Genomic DNA, 18,944 nt, shown 5'->3' with positions numbered 1-18,944 from the left:
CCCCCCCCTTAAACTGGACCCAAAGCAACCCTGCCACTTCCTTGGGGCCTTGCGGGGACCGGATCGGGGCTGCGGATGGCACAGAAGGGGCAGGGATCGGCTCCGGCTCCCTTGTTTCTCTCCGTTCACACGAGCTAGGGGAGGGGTTTTTTGCATTGCACGGCTTGCATCGTTTGCAAACGGTTGCATCGGAGCCCCTGACCCGCGCGCGTCGTTTGCAAGCGGGTTTCTGGACGGGCGGTCCTTTGCAAAGCCCCGGGGATCCGCCCCGGCTCGCGCGCGCCCGTTTGCAAGCGGCGCCTCGATGCCCGGCCCTTTGCAAGCCCCCTCCTCCCCCTGAATGCACCGCCGGCCTTGCTCCGCCCCGCACCAGCCGGGCCTGGCATGAGAGCCCCCCCCTTCAGGCCTGGCATGGGGTGGGGGTCGCCCTTCTTCTCCCTCCTCCACCAGGCTCCCAGGCGGGCTAGCAAGGGCCGGGTGAGCTCCAGGCAGCCGCCGGGGCCGCCCCTGCAAGCAGTAGCCTTTCCTTCTCCGGTGGCGTCTTGCAAGGGCCCGGGGAGCACCCATGGTGCAGCTGCTGGCGCTGGTGTGGCGGAGGCTGCTGCGCAAACGCTGGGTGCTGGGGGTCGTCTTCGGCCTCTCCCTCATCTACTTCCTGAGTAGCACCTTCAAGCAGGTCAGTGGGCCCTTGGGCTTGGCTCTCCCCCCACCCACACCCATCTTCCTTCCACCCCACAACTCATCTGCTTTCAGTCCTGGGCACTGCTGTGATGCCAAGGGAGGTGTTCAGGCTTACCTTTCCTTTTATCCCTTAGAGCAGTGGTTCCCAACCTTTTTTGGACCAGGGACCACTAGGACTTTTTTGTGCGGTGCAGGGACCCCAAGGTTCAAAATAACAATTCAGGGAATTTGAAAATAAACTTTAATCATAACTGTTAGTTAAACATTAAGCTTAGAATAATATTTGAATATATATTTTAATAATAGAGAACTTTTAATTGAAAATGTTAATTTATTATGGGTTTATAAGTTTGTTTCGCGGACCTTAGTTTCGTTCTCGCTGACCCCTGGGGGTCCACGGACCCCCGGTTGGGAACCAGTGCCTTAGAAGCTCCTTGATCAATTGATCTTGAGCAGCATATATCTAGTGTTGGAGGGATATAAGGACTGAAACAAATCTGGCCACTGACAATGTAGCCTTGGGGTCCCTATCACTTAGTAAAGAAATTATCTCCCTCATCTACTTCCTGAGTAGCACCTTCAAGCAGGTCAGTGGGCCCTTGGGCTTGGCTCTCTCCCCCCCCCCCCACATCTTCCTTCCACCCCACAACTCATCTGCTTTCAGTCCTGGGCACTGCTGTGATGCCAAGGGAGGTGTTCAGGCTTTCCTTTCCTTTTATCCCTTAGAAGCTCCTTGATCCATTGATCTTGAGCAGCATAGATCTAGTGTTGGAGGGATACAAGGACTGGAACAAATCTTGCCACTGACAATGTAGCCTTGGGGTCCCTGTCGCTCAGTAAAAAAGGCATTATGTCAGTCACAGAGGCATTGGATTTGTATGTTAAAAGGGGGGAAATATAGTGCGATCGAAGTTCCTCGTCAAAGCGGCCTTCCAAAAGGGCCTGGGCTGATGAGTCAATAGAGCCCGAAGAGCAAGGGCAGATCCGGTCCGAGTAGGGTATATTCAGAATTCTGCCCTGCATCACCATAGAAGGGTTCGCATTCAATCTAGCCAAGCAAAAAGCTCTACAGAGATGAGGAGTTGTCGGATAATATGTATAGGCAGGCAGTTCAGGCTTACCTGGGACAGGCTTCCTCTGGAGGTGGCGAGCTCTCCTTCCCTGGAGGTTTTTAAGCAGAGACTAGATGGCCATCTGTCAGCAATGCTGATTCTGTGACCGTAGGCAGATCATGAGAGGGAGGGCACCTTGGTCATCTTCTGCGCACTAGGGGTGGTGGTGGGGGGAGGCAGTTGTGAATTTCCTGCATTGTGCAGGGGTTGGACTAGATGACCCTGGTGGTCCCTTCCAGCTCTATGATTCTATGATATGATCATCATCTTCAAGTACTTGAAGGGCTGTCATCTAGAGGAGGGTGCCGAGTTGTTTTCTGTTGCCGGAAGGTCGGACCAGAACCAACGGGTTGAAATGAAATCCGTCTAGACATCAGGAAGAATTTTCTAACAGTTAAGAACGGTTCCTTAGTGGAACAGGCTTCCTCGGGAGGTGGTGAGCTCTCCTTCCCTGGAGGTTTTTAAGCAGAGGCTAGATGGCCATCTGTCAGCAATGCTGATTCTGTGACCTTAGGCAGATCATGAGAGGGAGGGCTCCTTGGCCATCTTCTGGGCACTAGGGGTGTGGAGGGAGGAGGAAGTTGTGAATTTCCTGCATTGTGCAGGGGGTTGGACTTGATGGCCCTGGTGGTCCCTTCCAACTCTGTGATTCTATGGATCGGTGCCTCTCCCCCCTGTGTGTCCCGCTCGGCAGCAGGGATGGAGTCCCCGATGCGAAAGGGTGTCAGGGAGCAGGTGCCGGGGGTGTGTGTGTGTGGGGGGGGAAACGCCTAGATGGAGAACCCCAGGCAGTGCTGGATCTAGGCCAGAGGTTCCCAAACTGTGTTCCAAGGAGCACTTGGCGCTCCCCAAAGCATCTCCTCGTGCTCCGGGAAGAGACTGGAAAGCATAATGCTGCTGTCATTTGGTTTAGCGAATAGGTGCTAGGTGAAAATGAGTGCTCCGGGTCGAATTCCTCTCCTGAAAGGTGCTCCAGGACTCAAAAAGTTTGGGAATCTCTGCCCTAGGCTATTCTGCTTGGGAGGCCCCTCCCAACCCCAGCCCCCACACCCTCACGGCTAGAGGAAGATGGAAGAGTGTTTTAAACAAAACTCAGTGAAGCCGAGGGGTGTTTCAAATCCCGCAATTCACAATTCCTCCTTGCAAGGACATAAGATGTTATTGTTAAATACTGTAGCGATGGGCGATGGGGGGGGGGGAGCATAAATGCTAAAATTAACACTGAAAAACTTTTGCAATAACCAAACTTTGTAAGCTTTTTTGTGGAAGGAGCCGGAGTTCTGAAATGGAGCGCGAGGAACGCCGGAAGGGTTGTTTAGAGACTACAGCTTGCTGCGACAGCAGGTGGAAGAAAGGCCTGCGACTCCAAAATCTTATACACCTTGGCCGGAGTCCCCCTAGGTTTTGAGGCCCTAGGCTTCGGCCGGCCAAGCCTATAGTAGGTAAATCTGCAGGCCGTCAGAGCAATGAATACTGAGCTGGGTGGACCAGTGGTCTGCCTCTGTACAAGGCAGTGTTATTTATTTATTTTTATTTATTTCCTGCACTTCTAACCCGCTTCCCTGGCCACAGCCAGGCTCAGGGCGGGTAACAACCATAAAATCACAATTTGTATACATATGTCCAATAGAAACATTAAAAAAAAATATATGAACACATGAAGGTGCCTTCTACTGACTCAGACCCTTGGTCCATCCAAGTCAGTATTGTCTACTCAGACCGGCAGCGGCTCTCCAGGGTCTCAGGCAGAGGTCTTTCCCATCACCTACTTGCCCAGTCCCTTTAACTGGAGATGCCGAGGATTGAACCTGGGACCTTCTGCATGCCAAGCAGATGCTGCACCACTGAGCCACGACCCCTTCTTAATATCAACTCATAAATTAATTTTTAAAAAATGGTGCAGCAAGTTAGTATAGTACCCGCTGCTGTGTTGTAGATGTCAAAAAACCAAGCAGCCGACTGTTCTTCTCTTTTCACCTCCTTGTCCTCCTAGTGCTGGTGGTCAGCAATACTGCCTCACTGCTGTGCCCCGTTGCGGGTTGATACAATAAACACTGCTCTCCCCCCCCCCCCGATATCTGCACATGCGCAGACATTTTTTGGGTACCCCTCATTTTTAATAACTTAGATTTTTCTGCAAACCTGGGGGGTTCTTGGGGTTTGCCAGACTAAATGGTAGCTGTAGTTGTGTGGTTGTTTTGATCCAAGCAAAGGCCTTCCCCATGCCTGTTGGAAACAACCCTGGAAATTCCTCTTGCGAGGAGGCTCTGTCCATGTGAACTTGGAGAGGTCGAGACAAGGGAGCGTGTTTTCTTTAAATGCCCTATTTATAATCAGCTTCGACTCACCATATTATCCCCACTATTGGAAAATCTGGCTATTCTAACAAATATAACCTTGGAAAACTACTGGCGGATGAAAACCCTTCGACCACAAGACAGGTTGCCATATTTTGCGTTGCGGAGATTAAAGTACGTAGTAAATTAAAAAGTAAAGATGCAGATAAAGTTGAGCTTACACGACTGGATTTCAAAAACGGATAATCCTGATGGCTGCTTTGTTTATAGGAAACATAATTGTTAAATTATGCGGTATTCTGATTTTAATTTTGATACGTTTTTATATCCTATTTTATTTGAAATGCTGTAAGATTGTTACATATAGTGTGTATTTATTGGTCTTTGACCGCAAATAAAATTTAATCCATTCAATTCCTCCTTCCCTTTACTGCAATTCTGATCATGGCAAGATGCTGATAAAAGGAGTACGTGAAGGATCTCTTTTTTAATTTAAATCTGGTAGTATAAGCCAGGGAGAACTTTGTAACTTATAAATGTTTTGATTCAACACAAACATTTCTTACGCTACAAATTCATAGTTGGTAAAATGCATATAGTCAAGTGGTTACAAACGTGCTGGTTAAGAGTGTGCGATTGAAGCTTCATTTTTTGAAGCCCCACATAGAGGGCAGCATTCGCTAGCAAGGATGGTTTATCTATAGCACTGGTTCCCAACCAGGGGTCCATGGACCCCCAGGGGTCCCCAAGAACTAAATTAAGGTCCGCGAAACAAAGTTACAAACCCATAATAAATTAATATTTTCAATTAAAAGTTTTCTATTATTAAAAAATACATTCAAATAGTATTCTAAGTTTAATGTTTAACTAACAGTTATGATTAAAGTTTATTTTCAAATTCTCGGAATTTTTATTTTGAACCTTGGGGTCCTAGCAGCGAACAGAAAAGTCCTAGTGGTCCCTGGTCAAAAAAAGGTTGGGAACCACTGATGTATAGTTTTGCAAACATTGTTTTATTTATTTATATATTTATATCTCACGTTTTAGGGGGAATCTGTTAAGGCAGCTTATCATAACCAGTTATAAATACAACAGCACAACAATCCGATGTGATTAAGACAATAAAATTTTGCATGTTTATATCCTGCATGGTATACACGGATGGAGTTGTCCTGATTTTTTCCCCCTTACAACAGCCCTGTGAGGTAGGTTTCAGAAGAGCATAAGTGGCCCAAGGTCACCCAGTGAGCATCGTAGCTGCTTGGGGATTTGAGGCCAGGCCTCCGTGGCGGTCTGATGCTCTAACCCAGGGGTCCCCAACCCTTTTTGAGCCTGTGGGCACCTTTGAAATTATAACATAATATAGTGGGCGCTGCCACAGGAGGTGGAGCCATTCGCAAAAGGGCTGGGGCAGCTTGCCTTCAATGGCGATCTTTGTGTTTTGGTGGCAGCCAAAGCAACATTTTCAAAAATCTGCACAGCCAATCAAATCTATTAGCCCTGCCCACTTTCCTAAAACACTTGTTGGGCACCAGGAAAGTTGTCAGTGGGTGCCATGGTGCCCACGAGCACCACGTTGGGGACCCCTGCTCTAACTGGCGCATCAGAGCACACTATAGCATAATGTGCAGCAGCAGACAAGACAGCCACCACTAACTCAGTTATACAATTCAAAGAAGGGGGGTGGGGAAGCTGTAATACGAAGGTATACTGAAATGAACAGCAGTTCCGGCTATCACACCAATAAATGCTAATAATTGTATTCACAGTGATGAAATAAATTCCAAAGCACAAAATCAATTCCAAGCAAGACCCTACATGTACAGTTAGTCCTTACATAGCTTTGGTTGCAAGTTAAATCCTCGCGTTGATTCCGTAGAGTCTGCGGCTTACTGTTTTGTGTTGGGTACCCAAGGTTGGGTGGAAAGGAAAAAAAATATCTGTATAAATACTGAAAATATAATTTGTTAGAAGCGCTAAAGGTTGAAATTATTTAAAAGCATTAAAATAGCACAATGGCATTTCCTGAGGTTGATAACTGTAACCACATACCAAACGCGTTTCGGCCTATAGGGCCTTCATCAGTGGTTAATTAAAACCCTTGTTAAGACTGCACCCATTTACAGAAATAAATTAATAAATACATATTCAAACAGTTCAAACCCAACCAGGTATGTGCATAGGTTGTAAAATCTATTCCCAATTACTCAAACATCTGGTCACTGCTTTACTAGGTTGATACCGGCACACATAGTATATGAGAGACATATACTAACCAGTATTACAACTAGAACCTATCTGACCAGATGTTTGAGTAATTGGGAATAGATTTTACATAATTTTGCATAAATTGCCGGATCCATCATTCTTCTTTAACAGGGATCCGGTATTCACCTGTTTCGACAATACCTCTTCTTCAAAAAACACTGATGGACCATGTAAAGCTGTTATACATAAGTATCAGATTTATAACTCCTACAGTTTTAACATAATATTTTACATTATTAGCAGATTGAAGAACCCCACTTACAATTCGTCCGCTCTCTTGCTGGTTCTCTTACACAACTTGAACTCGTATGTTCCCATTACAACAGTCTGTGGCGAAGGATCACAATATAGCTGTCATAATATCAAACACCTGGGAGATTACAAATTTAACTTGCAACCAAAGCTATATAAGGTCTAACTATATATGTAGGGTCTTGCTTGGAATTGATTTTATGCTTTAGAATTTATTTCATCACTGTGAATACAATTATTAGCATTTATTGGTGTGATAGCCTGAACTGCTGTTCATTTCAGTATACCGCTAATGCAGTGGCAGTTGATAACAATTGCTAAAAATGCTAATGCTAATCCAAATAAAATCATATTAGCAGCCCAGTCCTGTTTACACTTAATTGGAAGCAAATCCCTTTGATTTCAGTAGACATGCTCCAGCAAATACATGTAAGATAGTTTTAACAAAAAGCCTTTTACCCATATGAGAAATTGATTCACCTGGGTGTATTTTGACTGCTGGGGTGAGTTTGATGTTTAAATGGCTGGATGAGATCACCAGCGGTAAAGAATGTAATTCTTTGGTTTTCCCCTTGGATAGTTAAACTACCAAAAACATTTCGGAGGCTTTCTTATATGCAAATTAAGAAAAATTATACAAACGTGGTCAACAGGCATAATTTAGAAATCACTCAACTAAATTTCATTTAATGCAGATGTGGGGATCTCTTGTGCCTTCGTGTAGCCGAGCTGAAGTGTAATATTACATGCTGGTGTAATATTGCATCCTGCTCGCCTTTAGATGTGTGTGTCCTCAGAATTCAGTTTCATTAATACCCAGCAGTGATTCTGCGTAAGATCCAACTGCTTCACCTTTTTAGTGCTATTTATCTGTGTGTTATTTACCCCAAACAAGTTATGCCTTGCTCTTCTGCCAAAGTCTCCTGAGCAACCCTCCCTTAACATTTATATTGTGCTTTTGAGCATTCAAAGTGCTTTGCATATATTGCCCTTTTTCCTGATCTTTACAGCAGCCCTGTAAGGTAGGCCAACACGATTATCCTCACTATTGCAAATGGGAGGCTGAGGCTAAGAGTGAGCGGCTTGCCTACGTGAGATGCAAATCAGGGCTACCTGGTTATTTTTTGAACCTGTCTTTTGAATCTTTGCCCGTTGTGAGCTGACGTGTCATCAGGAGAGCAGGGTTTTTTATTTCCATCCCTCACTGCTCTGCTCCATTGCAGGAAGACAGAGCCGTCCGAGATCGGAATCTCCTCCAAGTGCAAAATGAAGACCACCCCGTTGCGTGGAAAGTGCAGTTCCATTCAGGGAACAACAGCCAGCTGAGTAACCAGTGCAGAAATTCCGTCCAAGGGAAGCTCCTCATTACAGATGATCTGGGTGAGTCTTTTTTCCGAGGCAGCTGCAGGAAGCCACGTGGGTTTATCCCTCTTTGTGGCTGCCCTCTAGTATTCAGAATGAATTCAGATTGATTAATACTGCACAAGCCAGTAAAAACAAATGTGTCATTTATACAAAAGGTTAAAAATTTCAGCAGTTCAACCAAAAAATACCATTCCTAAGTAAAATTTCCAAATAATTTGGTCAATTTTAGTCTATTATAAATTATGATTTATCTCATTGCAATTGCCCAACATTTGGGGTTGAACTTTATATGCTACTGCACAAAATTTGGTTACCTGTTTTGCCATCTGGGCATTCCCTTCCCAGAGGAGACTCTTAATTCTCCCTTCATCTGAGCTGACTGCGATTTGGCTGAGCAGGGGAATGCCCTCTAGTGTTGCCGAGGCTGCATTCCTGTGTATGCTTTTCCTGTTGTACTTGGGGTTTCCTTCTGGGTTAAGGAGAAGGGGGCCTGTGGCACAGAGTGGTAAGCTGCAGTACTGCAGTCAAAAGCTCTGCTCATGACTTGAGTTCGATCCTGGCAGAAGTCGGTTTCAGGTAGCCGGCTCAAGGTTGACTCAGCCTTCCATCCTTCTGAGGTCAGTAAAATGAGTACCCAGCTTGCTGGGGTAAACTGTAGATGACTGTGGAAGGCAATGGCAAACCACCCCGTAAAACATAGTCTGCCTAGTAAACATCGGGATTTGACGTCACCCCATGGGTCAGTAATGACCCGGTGCTTTACCTTTAAGAAGAACAAGAAGAGTTGGTTTTTATATGTCGACTTCCTCTACCACGTAAGGAAGAATCAAACTGGCTTCCAATCGCCCTCCCTTCCCCACAACAGACACCCTGTGAGGTAGGAGATGTTGGGAGAGCTCTGAGAGAGCTGTGACTAGCCCAAGGTCACCCAGCTGGCTTCAGGTGGAGGAGTGGGAAAACCAACCCGGTTCACCAGATTCGCATCCACCACTCATGTGGAGGATTAGGGAATCAAACCTGTTCTCCAGATTAGAATGCACCACTTCAAACCAACACTCTTAAACACCATACTGGCATAAGCCCAAACACACAAAGTTTGCATTTGAAGAGTTCCATTTGTACAGGGGCTCAGTCCTGGAACACAGGAGAGTAATAATAATAATAATAATAATAATGAAGTAATAGTAATAATGAAGACAGTCGCCTCCCTGTCAGCATCACATCTTGTGGCCCTGAGTTCCACAAGCCAGTTATACAGAGTGTGAAAAAGTCCTTCCTTTCGTTGGCCTTGAATTGGCTGCCCCGACTTCTTGTATTATGGAAAAGAAAGAAAAACGTTTCAGTCTCTCTCTGCACCACACAAGATTATATCCGTCTCTGTCATGCCTTCTTCGAAACGAAAAAGCCACCAGGTCTTTAATATTTGCTTGTATGGACGGTGCTCCAGCCCCTGCGTCATTTTGGTAGCCCTTTGCTGCTTCAGTTTCACCTGTAGGAGATTTTTTTTTGAGATGGGATGACCAGAACCGTGTGCAAAGTTCCAAATGCATTAATTTGCTGGGGGGGGGGGGAGTTAATGCGTTAATGATTACACAAAAATAAAGAACCTCATTTTGCCCATCCCGGTAAGAAAAGTGTTATCAAGCAGTTCATCTGCACAGTCCCTTAGGCCCCTGCCTCAACTCTAATGTTTGCACAGCCAAGCGTGACATTGGGGAAAACTGGAGTTCCCGGGCATGCTGAGCCCCGATTTGGCTCAGGGCCACTGTGCGCATGTCAGAAGCGCCTTCTTGTGTGCTCTGGTGCTGATCCAGATTGGGCTCTGGCACACTTGAAGAAGAAGAAGAGTTGGTTTCTCTACCGCAAGGAGTCTCAAAGCGGCTTACAATCACCTCCCCACCCACAACAGGCACCTTGTGAAGGAAGTGGGACTGAGAAAGTTCTGAGAGAACTGTGACTAGTCCCACGTCACCCAGCAGGCTTCATGTGGAGGAGTGGGGAATTGAACCCAGTTCTCCAGATTAGAGTCCACCGTCATATGGAGGAGCAGGGAATCAAACCTGGTTCTCCAGATTAGAGTTTGCCGCTCTTAACCACTACCCCACACTGGCTTGGGAATGTTACTTGGCTTGGCTGTGCATAAACCCTGACCTGAACTGTGGTAGGCGGCATAGTGACATCTGCTTTAGACCTTAGTTCTGGTGTTCTGAACACGTGCTGTTGCACAATCCCTATTTCTGTTTGCAGGCTACCTCTGTGAAAGGCGGCATGTGCTGGTGAATGGCTGTTGCAATGTCGATGCCTCCAGCACGAAGCTGTACAGCTGCGACACTTGCCTGCCCAACGGCTGCTGCAGCGTTTACGAGTCATGCGTTTCCTGCTGCTTGCAACCCAACAAGGTAGGAAGCTCTTGCTGCTGAGTATTACTTGGCTTTCTGTTAAAGAGCAGGGGGGGCAGTTGTGTGAGAGAAGCAGAGCCCCTGGCTAAGCGCCTTTTCTGAGTTGCATGGTCTTCAGTTGACCCCATTAAAAACATTGATCTATTTAATAAAAATTAAAAACACAATCCTTGTATTGACAGATTTAATGTACCTTCCAACATCTTCATAAGAACCACCCTGATGTTGGCAATATGTTTCACAAACTTTCAAGTGCCCTGCTTAATTCAAACAAACCCCATGTCCATCACTGCATTTTCAAATCCATATGCCCATCCATGCATTCTCCAGAAAGATGACAAAGAAGCACTGTTGGGAAAGTTTCCATCTGAAGTCTTAGATGTTCTTAATTTAACACGATTTTTGGGGGTGGGAGTTTCTGTTGCAGCCAGATCACATTACTTAAAGCATTTTGATATCTCTTTGCTCTTTCAAAGCCTCGCCGATGCAGATTTTTGTTACCATTTTAAAAAAGAAATTAGATTGAGTCCGTCCAGGCAATTCCTCAAACTTCACTCAGCAATACAATTTCAGGTGTTTCTGGTAAGATGTTAGCAGTGATAATAAAAGAAAAGATGTGATTTAGTAGTTAGACTTTTGGATTAGAACCAGGAAGACTTGGATTCTAATCTACTGGTTAGAGTGTCAGACTAGGATCTGGGATCCCCCAAGTTTCAAATCCTCACTCTGCCATGGAAGCTTGCTGGGTGCCCTTGGGCCAGTCAGTCTCTTTTCTACCTCACAGGGTTGTTGTGAACATGGAAGAAGCAAGAACAATGTTGTAAGAAAAAATGGTGTATAAATATCCAAACACACAATCTCCACTGTGCCAGGAAGCTTACTTGGGCTGGTCGCTCTCTCTAACCTACCTCAAAGAATAATTGTGAGGATAAAATGAGAGGAAGTGACTCATGTATGCCCACCCTACCTCTTTATAGGAAAGACAGAATAAGAATCAAATAGTTCAATAGTGTAAATGTCTGCTCAATTTTAAATGAATTGCTAGTTAATTTAATGCAAGTACCTACAGTAATTAGGAGCCCCGTGGCGCAGAGTGGTAAGCTGCAGTATTGCAGTCCAAAGCTTTGCTCACGACCTGAGTTCGATCCCAACGTAAGTTGGTTTCAGGTAGCCGGCTCAAGGTTGACTCAGCCTTCCAACCTTCCGAGGTCGGTAAAATGAGGACCCAGTTTGCTGGGGGTAAAGGGAAGATGACTGGGGAATGCACTGGCAAACCACCCCGTAAACAAAGTCTGCATAGAAAATGTCGGGATGTGACATCACCCCATGGGTCAAGAATGACCTGGTGCTTGCACAGGGGACCTTTACCTACAGTAATTGCAAGTAAAAGGCATCATTTTAAGGAAACTAGCTACAGATTGAGTGTCCCTTATCCAGACAGCTTGGGACCAGAAGTGTTCCATATTTAGAATCTTTACAAATGTTGGAATATTTTGGAATTTTGGAGACATAATGAGATACCTTGGGGATGGGACCCAAATTCATTTATGTTTTCTATACACTTTATACACATCGCCTGAATGTAATTTTAAACAATATTTTTAATAATGTTGTGTACGTTGAACCATCAGAACGCAAAGGTGTAACTCTCTCACCAGCTGTTAAACAAGAGCAGCAACACACAACAGTCTCCACCTACGATGCAGTGTACGCTGTATTTTATTCTTTTTAGGTGAGAGGAAACATTGAAAGCCGACAGCATGGATCTGCCTGCATGCCGGCTTGAAGGTTTTTGGATCAGTCTAGATATGGGATATCTGGATAAGGGATACTCTACCTGTAGTACTGTGCCAGGCATAACTCAGGATTGTTTATCCCAGTTGGCAGTGGCTGTCCAGGATCTCAGGTCTTTCCCAGCCTAGTTACCAGAGATTCTGTTAACTGGAGATGTCTGGAATTGAACCCGGGATCCCTAGGACGCCAAGTTGGAGCTCAACCCCCAGGTTAGAATCCACGTACAACGTGTGATAGAGAAAGCAAATGTTTCTTTTAACCCAGTGCCTGCGGCTAAACATTTTTATGCTTTATCTCTGCAAGAAATAAAAAAGCCTTTGTTTCAAAAACAATGGTTTCATTCATATGTAAATTAGGGAGATTTCATTAATTGATTGAAACCGAATTGATTAATTAACTTTCTTAATTGGATGACAGCCCTAGCGCTCAGTGAAAAAAAAGGATATTTAAAGCCCGTGCTCAGGACTGAACCGGAGACCTTTTGCATGCAAAGTATAGGCCCTAACACCCAGCTACGGTTCCTCCCCCATTTATCATTCAATGCCCTGTTTTCATCCCTTGGTGACTTTCTCATGTATATGTATCATTCTGAGGTTGGAGCAATTCTTGTTTGAAGTGATCTAACTTGACACGAAAGACCTGTTGGTAGCCGCTTGATGCTGAAGCCATCAAGCAGAAGAAGAGTTGGTTTTCATATGCTGAATTTCTCTACCACTTAAGGCAGAATCAAACCGGCTTACAATCACCTCCCCTTCCCCACAACAGACACCCTGTGAGGTAGGTGGGGCTGAGAGAGCTCTAAGTGAGCTGTGACTAGCCCAAGGTCACCCAGCTGGCTTCATGTGGAGGAGCAGGGAAACAAATCCAGTTCACCAGATTAGCCTCTGCTGCTCATGCGGAGGAGTGGGGGAATCCAACCCGGTTCTCCAGATCAGAGTCCACCGCTCTTAACCACTACACCACGCTGGTGCTGAACATGCAATAGCAAATGATTCCAGTGACACCTTATACTTTTTTCCTTACTGTGTTTCATTTCTTTTCGTCCCTGTTTTCTGTTCTAAGAGCGTTCTGAATGTTTTGCTCCACCTTCGAAAAGTTTGCAGTTCCTTCCAGTTTGGCATCACCCCGTAGTGCGCGATCTGTTCCTGGGTTAGTTCGAAATCCCCAAATACTTAGCGGCAGCCCAGCCCTAACTTCATCCCTTTCCTGCCTTCTTGCAAAGTGTCCTTCCTTCTCCCCCCCCCCCCAGCAACGTCTCTTGGAACGTTTTCTGAAACGAGCCGCCGTAGCCTTCCGGAACCTGTTCATGGCCGTAGAAGACCACTTCGAGCTGTGCCTGGCCAAGTGCAGGACCTCATCGCAGGTAAGAGGCCCGGGGGCAAGGGAAGGTTGGTTTTTATACCCCGCCTTTCTCTACCTTTAAGGAATCTCAAGCCAGCTGACAATCACCTTCCCTTCCCCCTACCCTGCAACAGGCACCTTGTGAGGTAGGCGGGACTGAGAGAGTTTGGAGAAAACTGTGACTAGCCCGAGGACACCCAGCAGGCTTCATGTGGAGGAGCGGGGAATCAAACCTGGCCCGCTGGATTAGAGTCCACCGCTCTTAACCACTACACCATGCAGGCTTCGGCATACTCCCTCCCGTGCTCAAGGCACCAGGGTTTGAGTGTCTGCTTCAAGCTCCGGAATATCATTTAACTAGGGCTTCCGTCATTTTCCAGGACTGCATCAGTGAAAATCATGCTATCGTTGCACTATAGATATCATTGACAAGTAGATTTTCCAATGTAGGTGAGCCCAATCCAGTTTCAAACAATTGCTGTATGATAGCGCAATATCAAGTGACGCTGGCCAGCAGCTTGCGGGGACCAGCTTGTCCATTCCCTGTAGCCAGTGAGGGGCAAATGGAGATCAGCTTTTTTTGTTGTTGTTCTGCTCAAGGCTGAGTTCCAGGAATTAAGTCCATGGGTAGGGTTGCCAGCTCCAGGTTGGGAAATACCTGGAGATTTTGCAGGTGGCACCTGAGGAGGGGGGTTTGGGAGGGGAGGGACTTCAATGGGATATAATGCCATAGAGCCCACTTTCCAAAGCAGCCGTTTTCTCCAGGGAAACTGATCTCCGTCGCCTGGAGACCAGTTGAACACATGAACACATGAAGCTGCCTTATACGGAATCAGACCCTTGAGGGTCCATCAAAGTCAGTATTGTCTACTCAGACCGGCAGCGGCTCTCCAGGGTCTCAGGCAGAGGTCTTTCACATCACCTACTTGCCTGGTCCCTTTAACTGGAGATGCTGGGGATTGAACCTGGGACCTTCTGCATGCCAAGCAGATGCTCTGCCACTGAGCCACAGCCCCTGTCCATGGCTGTCCAGGGTCTCAGGCAGAGGTCTTTCACATCACCTACTTGCCTGGTCCCTTTAACTGGAGATGCTAGGGATTGAACCTGGGACCTCCTGCATACCAAGCAGATGCTCTATCTCTGAGTGGGAGATCTCCAGCTACCACCTGGAGGTTGGCAACCCTAGTCATGGGATATGAGGCAGCAGGACTAGAATTGGGATGTTGCTCTGGCAGAGGCCTTAAATGGTCCTGCAAGGAGGTGGGGATTCAAGCCCCACCCTTCCAGGGCCAGCCTGCTTACTCTTAAAAGGGGCCATACCCGCTTTTTGGCAACGAGTACTGTCTGTGTTGGGGTGGAGGTGACTCAGGGCTTTGTGAGGCTGGAGGGGTCAGTTGGGGAGAGACCTCAGGTGCTGCAGTGGGTTCTGGGGTGGAGGGCTCCGTGATCCAAGCCTGAGTCCGAGGGCAGGACGATATCCCAGGGTCAGAGGGTTTGCTCCGGCTCCTGGATGTGTCTCACCCGTCTTCTCTGGTGGTGTCGAGCGCTCAGCCTCCGTCTTGCCTGCGGGTCTGTCTGCCTGACAAGGAGGAGTCCACACTCCGATCTCTGACTCTTTTCTTTGTGTGCCTGATCTTTTCTCAATGGTGTCCTCTCTCTCTGTCTCCCCTGTGCAGAGCGTGCAGCATGAAAACACCTACCGTGACCCCGTTGCCAAATACTGCTACGGCGAGTACCCTCCAGAGCTCCTGCCGGTGTGAAACTGGCAAGAACCTGGAGACAACGTGGGAGGCAGGAGGCGCAACAAACCGGACAGCAGAAAGGCAACGACTTGCGTGGACCTTCGGCTCTCGATCCTCCTGCCGCCGTTTGCCATGAGGCCCGCAAAGTGCCGTGTCTCTTTAACTGCCTGAGGTCATTTCCCTGCAGTCAGGGAACGTGCAGAGAGTGATGGGAATCCTTCCAATATGGAACCAGACGTTGACCAGTGGGCCTGGGCCGTCAAGCCCCTTGTTAAAATGTGCATGCCGAAGTCAAAATGTAGAGCTCTGTCGATTGTGAACCTTCTGGGCAATTATGAAGAACGAGCTCGGCCCCACGGGATGGTCAGACCACCACCTGGCTCCTTGGGGGACTTATCCTGTACCCACGACCCAAACATTTTTATGTATATATGCTGTATTTATTGAGGTCCCATGGAAGGGTTACATTTGCTGAAATGTGTTGATCCCTGAAACAGAAAGGCATTGGTGGTGGGCTGCATCAGAGTGCTGGAAAGGGACCCAGTTTACTTTGTTGAACAGGGCTGCTCGTCTGTCTTGTCCTGCAAATCTCGCTTCACCAGCCGGCTCCATCCACTGGTCTGCCTTAACACCTTTTTTTTTGGGGGGGGGGCGTTTCCAGCCAAGTAGGGTTGCCACCTCCAGGTGGAGCCTGGTAAGTAAAGGTAGTCCCCTGTGCAAGCACCGGCTCATTCCTGACCCATGGGGTGACGTCACATCCCGACGTTTACAAGGCAGACTTTTGTTTACAGGGTGGTTTGCCAGTGCCTTCCCCAGTCATCTTCCCTTTACCCCCGGCAAGCCAGGTACTCATTTTTACCAACCTCGGAAGGATGGAAGGCTGAGTCAACCTTGAGCCGGCTACCTGAAACCGACTTCCTTTGGGATCGAACGCAGGTCGTGAGCAGAGCTTGGACTGCAGTACTGCAGCTTACCACCGCGCCACAGGGCCTGGTATTCTCCCAGAATTACACCTGATCCGCATACTATTGAGGTGAGCTTCCTTGGAGGAAATGGCACCTTCGGAGGGTGGACTGTACGGCACCATATTCCCCTGAGCCTCCCTCACTTCTCCAGTCTCCCCGGGCACCATCCCTAAATCTCCAGGAATTTCCCAAGCTGGAGCTGGCGACCCTACAACCAAGGTGTGGCGAACAGCACCCCCTGTTCCCCACCGTTCACGCAATCTCTGGGCTTTAAACTCGCCGCTTCTAAATGGACCTGGTAAGTAATTCTGCCGGCGGATAAGCTTGGGATTTAATTATTAAGACTATTGTGGATGTGGCGAAAGAAGCTTTCCCCAGAGCTAACTGGACTGTCACTGCGTTCGCTAGATGAAAAGTGCTTGTTTGCGGCAATGCGCCCATCCCGAGCAGGTAGGGAAAGGCAGCGAATAAGCCACGATGCTTTGGTGCTCCAGGTGTGCTTGGTTGGCAGCTGTCAGACTTTGAAAGACACAGCCTCCTCACAGCTGGCCTTGCAACGGATCGCCCGCCGATCAGGTCGGACAAAGCCTGCTGCAGGTTCTGAGCTAGCTGGAGAAATCTCTGACCGCAGAATGCCTTCATGTTATTGGTGGAACCCTATCCTAGCCATCGTGGTGTCGTGGTTGGGAGCGGTGGACTCTGATCTGGAGAACCGGGTTGGATTCCCCACTCCTCCACAAGAGCGGCAGACGCTGATCTGGTGAACTGGGTTTGTTTCTCCACTCCTACGCACGAAGCCAGCTGGGTGACCTTGGGCTAGTCTCACTCTCTCAGTCCCACCTACCTCACAGGGTGTCTGTTGTAGGGAGGGGAAGGGAAGGTGATTGTAAGCCTGTTGATTCTTCCTTAAGTGGTAGAAAAGTTGGTATATAAAAGCCAACTCTTCTTCCCCCCGCCCCCCAAGAGTGTGTTTGTATACTCCAGCCTCTCTTGATATACTCCCTGTCTTCTGAAGAAAGAGTATGGTTCTGAATTTTAAATGGGGAACCTCATGGGCCAGGCAATAGGGCTCCTTGGTGCTGCTGTGCTAGGCAGAAAAGTGAACTTTTCAAGGAGTCCTGAAAGTCTGATTTTCCTCCTCTTGTATGGTTCACAAGTAAAAAAATACACTCCTTCATAAACTGAACTTTGGTTGTCTTTTTTTTAATGAGCAGGGAAGGACTTTTTCACAAAAGAGTGCATTCTCTGCCTTCTTTCCAGGCAGGGTAGGGTGGTCGAGCTGAGAGTTAGCGTGGTGTAGTGGTTAAGAGCGGCGGACCCTAATCTGGAGCACCGGGTTTGATTCCCCACTCCTTCACATGAAGCCTGCTGGGTGACATTGGGCTAGTTACAGTTCTTTCAGAACTCTCTCAGCCCCACCTACCTCTCAAGGTGTCTGTTGTGTGGAGAGGAAGCTTAGGTGATTGCAAGCTGGTTTGAGACTCCTTAAAGGTAGAGAAAAACGGTATAAAAACCAACTCTTCTTTCTGAATCAGAAGGCCTGTTCTGAACCTGTCCAGCAAGGAGCAGAAGTTGAGGTGTCTGATTCAGAATCAACAGAACCCTGTATTGGGGAATGAGTTACCATGAACGTACAAGGGGAGGGGAGGGGCCACATACAAGGGGAGGGGAGGGGCCGTGGCTCAGTGGTAGAGCATCTGCTTGGCATGCAGAAGGTCCCAGGTTCAAACCCCAGCATCTCCAGTTAAAGGGACTGGGCAAGTAGGTGATGTGAAAGACCCCAGTCTGAGACCCTGGAGAGCCGCTGCTGGTCTGAGCAGACAATACTGGCTTTGATGGACCAAGGGTCTGATTCAGTATAAGGCAGCTTCATGTGTACAAGGAAAAGGGAAGAAGTCTCCACCCAGGATTCAAGCCCTCTGCAGAATATCTGAAATAGGCAAAGCTGTCCATGGCCAGAGATCTTGCCAGTCTGATTGGGTGGTTTGAGTTTGTTACATGCCATGAAATCACTTCTGACTTAATGGTGACGATGTATGAATGGCCCTGACCTGGATAGCCCAGGCTAGCCTAATCTTGACAGATCTCAGAAGCTAAGCAGGGTCGACCCTGGCAAGTTTTTGGAAGGGAGACCTCCAAGGAATACCAGGGTCATGACGCAGAGGCAGGCAATGGCAAACCACCTGTGAACGTCTCTTGCCTTGAAAACCCCACCTGGGTCAACATACGTCAGATGTGACTTGATGGCTAATAATAACAATAAAGACCTCCAAAACCTCCTATAATTTAAGCCTTGCTCAGGTCTTACAGACTGAGGGCCATGTCTTCCTTTATGGAGTCAATGCATCTCAGGTTGGGTCTTCCTCTTTTCCTGATGCCTTCCACTTTTCCTGGCTTTATTGTCTTTTTCAGTGAGTTTTTGTCTTCTCATGATGGGTCCAACGTACAATAGCCTCAGTTTAGTCAATTGAGCTTCTAGGGAGAATTCAAGCTCAATTTGATGTAGAACCCACGTATTTGTCTTTTTGGCAGTCCGTGGTATCTGTAAAACTCTCCTCCGACAACACATTTCAAGTGACCCAATTTTCTTCACAATCCAACTTTCACATCCATTTATAGTAATGGGGAATACCATAGCATACCACTGCTCTTTTTGCAGGACCAGGGTGCAAAACAGATTTCATTATTGGGTCTGTGCAAGAGAGGCGAGGCAAAGTAAAAGGGATCA

General features: G+C 47.4%; 1 protein-coding gene across 1 annotated transcript; it reads left to right on the top strand.

Annotated features, from left to right (window-relative positions):
• Nucleotides 1-565: 565 nt before the first annotated feature.
• Nucleotides 566-15,276, top strand: SPRING1 (SREBF pathway regulator in golgi 1). The gene is made up of 5 exons (XM_056859698.1): nt 566-676; nt 7,834-7,990; nt 10,223-10,374; nt 13,418-13,531; nt 15,186-15,276. Exons 1-5 carry the CDS (start codon nt 566-568, stop codon nt 15,267-15,269), a joined length of 618 nt encoding a protein of 205 aa, XP_056715676.1. The 3' UTR covers nt 15,270-15,276.
• The last annotated feature ends 3,668 nt before the right edge of the window (nt 15,277-18,944 follow it).

Source organism: Euleptes europaea, chromosome 13 (genome assembly GCF_029931775.1).
Source record: "Euleptes europaea isolate rEulEur1 chromosome 13, rEulEur1.hap1, whole genome shotgun sequence".
Taxonomy (NCBI): domain Eukaryota; kingdom Metazoa; phylum Chordata; class Lepidosauria; order Squamata; family Sphaerodactylidae; genus Euleptes; species Euleptes europaea.
Note: the sequence above shows the minus strand (reverse complement) of the source record. Positions and strands in the feature narration are given on the sequence as shown.